This window comes from Ictalurus punctatus, chromosome 16, assembly GCF_001660625.3.
Source record: "Ictalurus punctatus breed USDA103 chromosome 16, Coco_2.0, whole genome shotgun sequence".
Lineage (NCBI taxonomy): Eukaryota > Metazoa > Chordata > Actinopteri > Siluriformes > Ictaluridae > Ictalurus > Ictalurus punctatus.
This window is the reverse complement of record NC_030431.2, coordinates 23,748,679-23,755,582: the sequence shown is the minus strand read 5'-3', so window position 1 is coordinate 23,755,582 and position 6,904 is coordinate 23,748,679. Positions and strand designations below refer to the sequence as shown.

The window sequence follows — 6,904 nt, the reverse complement described above, 5'->3', positions numbered from 1 at the left end:
TTCATCGGTAATTGTAATTAAACAATGAAGGTAATGGTAATGTGAACCTACACGATGTGGAATTCAAATGAAACAATTTTTAAAATATACATATTTAACAGATCAGCGCCAGCCCTGGAGAACCACTGTGTTATGTTTCCTGTTCAATGAGCTTGATTATAAACTTTTATTATTTAATTCATTTTCAATCGAACGATTATTATATTATATAAAATGTATTTTATATAAATACGACGCGATAATTATTTTTTTTTAATTGATCATGAACTAGTCATTAACTAGTAAAGTATTACTTGCTTATAAATGGTTTATTACCAAACAATAAATGAAAGAGTTAGCAATATTCCAAGTAAAACCCCATTCAAAGAACCCTTGAGGAACTCGTTTTTTTCTAAGCGTGTAGTTATTTAAAAATCCATATCTATGTATATATACGCCACTTGGTACATTATCATCATAGCTGCAGTACAAGACTATGGGAGCAAACATCAGACACCAAAAAACCTCATGGCTGATCGACTATGTTTGTAGTAAGTAGTATGGAAATTGCTGATCTCCATCAAATTACTACATGAAAGCACTCACAGAGATCTTAGTGAAGATGTAGAGGAACAGCGAGAGAACGGAGAGATAGATTCGGATACGGTGACCTCCGAAACGCTTCTTCAGATACTCGGGCATGGTCACCACCTACACGGTGAACAGAGACAGTGAAGTGAGATAAGAGGTAATCTCTGCACCCTTGATGCTTTTTAATCAGACCTAGAAAGGTAAAGATATCTGGGGTTATCAGAGTCGTCTTCCTCAGAGCGGAACTGAGGACGCACGCTGTGTAAATGTGTCTATATATGGTCATGCATATGGCCTGTGGCTGTATTACAGATTCAACCCAAGCAAACATAACTGAGAGTCTAACTCATAATATATCAGTTGCACTCAGCTCTAATGATGGGGGAAAAAAATCACCGTGAAAGTAGACACCTACCCCTGCCTTGATGTAGATAGGGACGAAGATCCATCCTAGAATGAGTACTACAACAAGAGCCTAAAAAAAGGAGAAATAAGAGAGAGTTGATTTCTGCAAATATTTCATTTTATTTGATAGATTTAATCCTGACTCCAGATGTAGAACACAATCTAGAAACATGGTGTAAGCTTATATATATATATATATATATATATATTGCATGTTCTCCCCGTGCTGCGGGGGTTTCCTCCGGGAACTCCGGTTTCCTCGCCCAGTCTAAAGACATGCATGGTAGGCTGATTGGCGTGTCCAAAGTGTCCATAGTGTATGAATGGGTGTGTGAGTGTGTATGTGATTGTGCCCTGCGATGGATTAGCACCCTGTCCAGGGTGTACCCCGCCTTGTGCCCGATGCTCCCTGGGATAGGCTCCAGGTTCCCCGTGACCCTGAAGAAGGATAAGCGGTATAGAAGATGGATGGATGGATGGATATGGGGCGGCTGTGGATCAGGTGGTAGAGCGGGTTGTCCTCTAATCGTAGGGTTGACGGTTCGATTCCCGGCCCATGTGACTCCACATACCAAAGTGTCCTTGGGTAAGACACTGAACCCCAAGTTGCTCCCGATGGCAAGCTAGCACCTTGCATGGCAGCTCTGCTACCATTGGTGTGTGAGTGTGTGAATGGGTGAATGAGACCCAGTGTAAAGAGCTTTGAAACCGCTAAGGTTAGAAAAGCGCTATATAAGTGCAGACCAGACCATTCTTGAGGCGTCCATCTTGGACAACCAGAATCACCTTACGTACTTAGATTTTCTTTTGCCCCAAAGGCTCCTAACTTCAGCAGTGGAATTTCACTGGAAATCTGACTTGTGATGCAGATACTAACATGGACACTGCTTTATAGTTCCAATTTGAACCACCTCTACCTGATCTATTTATTTATTTATTTATTTATTTATTTATTTATTTATTTATTTATTTATTTTCAATCAGTCATTTATAAGTGAGATTAGAGATTATGGTGTTTCGATATTATTTGACGCAGGTATGTACGTGTCTACAGAAAGGATTCCGGGTGAGATAGACCTCCAGTGGTTACACTCACATTCCATTCAAATCCTCCGATGGCGATTCCCGCAGCGGCCCCGGTTCCTGCCAGACCCACGAAATGCCCGCTGCCGATGTTACTGGCAAACAGAGAGGCTCCAATCTGAAGGTGGGAATAAGTTAGTGATTATAGAAGCACTGGCATTTTACACGACTCAATCAATCATTACACGAGAAACGCACGCTCAGCAATTTCAGCAATCCCAACCCTCGGGTGTGTCTTCACAAGATCAATGGTCGCAATTCGGTCATTATGCAAGGTATGTACGAGGAACATTTAATCGGCTAATGCTAGTAATTACCGAGATGCCGATAGACCTCGTTTTGAACGATTAAAAGAGGGCTAATGTGTGTGAAGATTACAAAACCTTACCACAAAGCTTTACAGTGTATTGGCTAAAAGGGACGCATGGACAAGAACAAAATAACACCAATATATCACAGCTTTACCAAGAGAGAAAAAAGAGAGAGGCTGGCGACGGACTGACTGTTTATAGCTGCTATAATATATATATATATATATAAAGTGATAACATGAACTAATCGTTTCATAGGTCTTCTACAACAATAAATGTAACAATAAATGGATAAAATGTACGACATGTCATTCTTTAATAAATCTTCATGGCTAGAAAACTGCAGTGGATGAATAAAACACGTTGGGATGTGCTCTTATAGGAAAATGATCAACTTCGGAGTGATAACAGTAACGACGCATCGTATCGGCCGCATCACCCCACCCCATCACTGATGCCTTCCTATAACAGCACCCCCCCCCCCGAGTGTTTTATTCTTTACATGTTTATAGCCTAATGAAAGCTATAAAGTCTCTTGAGTCTGAAACTGATAAGGCCTGTGAATTCAGAAAGACAGTCTGACCATTATGGCGTCATAAAATCCCCCCCTCTGGCTCAGAGATCATCGTTTCTGAAGGATAGCTGTAAACATGACGCATTTCCATCCTGATGCTCGGATCTGTATCGAGCAGCTCATTGATTTGGAGCGATACGAGTGGCACATCCACTCACCGGTTCTTCTCTTTCACTTAAAGACGGAAAATGGAATACTTTCTGACACGTACAAATGTTTTATATTAAAAGTCAAACCTGATCAATATAAAGTGCGTTCGCAGATTATATAGGCGCCGTCAGTTTTTCTACATTTTATTTTATTTTTTTTATTATATTAGGCTTACTCAAAAACGTATTAAATCAACCTTTTTCCCCCTCATCAACATGCAAAGGACAGTTTAGTATATTGAGAATACACCATAACTACGACTCTGCTTAACGGAGGCCGTCCAACAGAAACTAGTGACTGGGTAAGGGTTCAGAGAAGCATGCAAGAGGCCAAGGGTAACTGTGAAGGTGCTGGAGAGATCCATAGATCAGATGGGAAAGGCTGTTCAGGGGACAACCTTAACCCGAACACATTATAATAGAGTGGCAGGAAGAAAACCATTACTGAAAGAAAAAAAACACATTTGGACTCACTTGCCAAAAGCAAACACGAAAAAAAAAAAAAAAGTTCTCTGATGTGATGAGATCAAAATTGAACGTTATGGCTTTGGTACAAAGTGCTACATTTGGTAGAAACTCAACATTACTAATTTACGGCTGTTATCCACAGCGACTTACATTTATCTCATTTATAGAACTGAGCAGTTGAGGGTTAAGGGCCTTGATCAAGGACCCAACAGTGGTAGCTTGGCAGTGCTGGGGCTTGAACTCCTGACCTTCTTTCTGATCAGTAACCCAGAGCCTTTAACCACTGAGTCACCACTGCCCTTTACTCATCACCCTGAGATCGGACCCGTGGTGAAGCATGGTGGTGGAAGCATCGTGTTTTGGGGGTGCTTTTCATCAACAGGGACTGGGAGAACGGTCACGGTTTTAGACCCCAGCAGTAAACAGCATTCTTGTTTCTGTTTCTGAGCATCTACAACTTGATTATTGTTTACGTCCGGCGAATGAAATTAAGCAGACGTGATCCGAAAAGACGCTGAAAGTCACGACAAGCCACGAGGTCAGAGGAATTGTCTTTAACCCGCCCAAGACACAGATCCGGAGACGGGAACTGGAATATTTCTGCAGCTTCAAAAGGTCACATGATGCCCAAAGAGCACAGTGACATCTTCAAGAAGTTCAGAAGAAGACGTTCATTTTAAAAAATACGAAACGGTTTAAATACTTTCTCAGTGCTTTAACATTTTACCATTTAATACGTTTCGGTCTAAGTGGAGATCGCTGTAGGTGCAGGCGCAATCCCTGTGTGGAGAAACCTACCGGCCACCACACCATGCTACGTCCAGCCAGGAAGAATCCACCGACCGTGGAGCGATTCGTCCTCACCATGGCCTACAGAAAGGAACATAACATGAACGTTCAATTCAGCCGAACTTTCACCTAGACACTGAGTCATTAGCGAATCAGCACCTAGATCCGACACCATGACAACGTTAAAGTGTCGAACTGTTTCAATTACTGATTAATAGATTCGTGCATTTCTACATTAACACATCCTCATTGCCCTGAAGAAAAGAAAAAAAATCCCAAAACCAACCATGCATGGAATTTAAATATTAATAATAGAAATTTTAACTGATTATCCTCATTGCTGGATGACAGCTTTAGAAGGAACATCCACTTAGATCCTCGTCCAATCCAACCCCGATCCCCATCACCCTCGTTATTTTACAATCTGATCGTCATGTATACCCGCCCACCCGAACCTGCACCCTCACATCCTATACACCACTGCCTTCTGCAATAAAATAAATAAATAAATAATTGTAAATTAGGTCTATTGGGTCATTTATTAATTTTTTTTTTTTTTTTTTTTTTTTTTTTTAATTTGGGCTCTAATGTTGTTTCCGCAGTGTCCAATATTTATTTATTCAGTTAAACATGGTATATCACATGGTATGTCACGCCGCCAAGTGGCACAACAGTAAAGAGTTAGCCCTAGCATCCTGAGATCATATCACGACAATGCCGCAGCCATCTGTAGTCTAAGAGACCAAACCCGGGCATGTTCTCTAAGTGGGAGGGGCTTACTCTTTCTCCCTTAGCCAATGATGGACATCTGTGAGCTTGTGAGCGTGGAAGTGGGAGGATAGCGCTTCGGTCCGAGTGTGTTACGCTGCCCTGTGATGCTGCATGAGCAGCAGTTTTAAAAGATGCAGTTGGAGGAAGCACGTGTTTGGTAGCTGTGATAGCGGAGAGCTCTCTGGCGGATGGGAGAAATTTGGGAGAAAATCGGGATTAAAAAAGAAAACAAAAAAAAATAATCTTATAATCTTGTAATGTAGGAAAGACTAGATAAATTTGACGATATTCAAGATATCATTTTTTAAAAAATTATCTTTAGAGTAACAACGCAATAAAACATTCAGTGTCGCTAGCTTCACTGTAAAACTGGGTGCAAAAACATTTACCTCAAGCACCAAATCTCACAGGACGCCTTTATTTATTTATTTATTTTAAAATGTCATTACTTTAGGTTTTTGTTTCGTTTTGTTTGTAAACCGAAGGTATCTAAGCAATTGTTCACAAATCCAAGCAATCGTAGGTTCGCGGAGCTAGTTTGATATCTGATCGTTTCTGTCCCTTGTCCTCTTGGATTTATTTATTTATTTATTTATTCATTCATTTTTTTCATTATCGTTGTAGAATTGTACATCTTATACTGGTTCTTATATGACCGGAAATAAAACGACATTTCTATCCGATCGCTAATATTTTAGATTGTTAAGATTTATTTTACGATGTTTTTTGTTGTTGTTGTTGTTGTTTTTTTACAGTAATATGCTGATTAAAAATATGTGCGGTCCTGTATAATAATAATAATAATAACAAAGTCTTATATATTAATGTCAAAGTCAATATAGTGCAGTAAAAATGCTATAAATTCGAATTACAGTACTTAACTGAAAACTTTGTTGCGAGTATTTTTTGCTTCGTTTTGTTTACAGTGTGGTTTATTATTCGGTTATTTCACTCAAAGCGGATTCGGTATTTACAGTGAAACCGATAGGGATAGGAACAGTATGTACAGAAGGAAGAATGTACGTTTGGGGGTTTAAAGTGCTAATAACATGACGTTTCGTTCTTCTCTAGGATGCACACTGTTGAAATGAAGTTAACAATTCACAAGTCAATGAAAGATGAAGGATACATAAACTATATACATCACAGGTGCACGAGCGGACTCACCCATATTCCGACAGCCAGGACCACTATGAAGTAGATGACGATGACGGAAATATCCGCCGGGTTGTTGATGGCGATGAACGTCTCGTTCTTCTGGCCGCTGCGGACCATGGAGAAGCTGAAATAATCCCAGGTCATCGTGGCCGAGCTGAGCCGAGCGAGCTTGTGATTCTCTACAACTCGTCCTCACAGTGACACACGCACCTGCTCACACACTGAGCTTCAAATACTGATTTGTGCATGAGCGCATGCGTACTGTACACACCTCACACCCCAACCCCTCACCTGTACACACACACACACTGGGTGATACTCAGGGTTAATTATCACAGATCATTCTCTCCTTTCAGCTGTCAGAACTCTGGTGAACTGGCAGAAGCTGTTAATGTTCAACTCACACGGAAGATGTGAGCAATTCCAGTAAATACACAAAATTCCACCCAATTCGGAAATCTTTTAGTCAAGGCTTGGAAGATATCTCAGGTGTAAACTTGTGCGTGAGTAGGAATAAAGGGAACGTGTCTAGAGGGAAAAAAAAACCTGAAACGGGAAGAACCTTCACCCTGGACTGAATCGAGCCAGAGCAGGAAAAGATGCAGGCCCATCACGTGCTCATCATC

At 40.7% G+C, this 6,904-nt stretch overlaps 1 protein-coding gene across 1 annotated transcript in view; it reads right to left on the bottom strand.

The window, feature by feature from the left end:
• Positions 1-6,538, bottom strand: part of slc5a1 (solute carrier family 5 member 1) — a 17,360-nt gene extending 10,822 nt beyond the window's left edge. The window contains exons 1-5 of the mRNA XM_017489666.3: positions 6,288-6,538; positions 4,359-4,430; positions 2,072-2,176; positions 986-1,045; positions 586-690 (exon numbers count right to left, since the gene is read on the bottom strand). Of these exons, the coding sequence (XP_017345155.1) occupies positions 586-690; positions 986-1,045; positions 2,072-2,176; positions 4,359-4,430; positions 6,288-6,422 (477 nt within the window). The 5' untranslated portion in view covers positions 6,423-6,538. The remainder of the gene's footprint in view (positions 1-585; positions 691-985; positions 1,046-2,071; positions 2,177-4,358; positions 4,431-6,287) is intronic.
• Between the last annotated feature and the right edge of the window lie 366 nt (positions 6,539-6,904).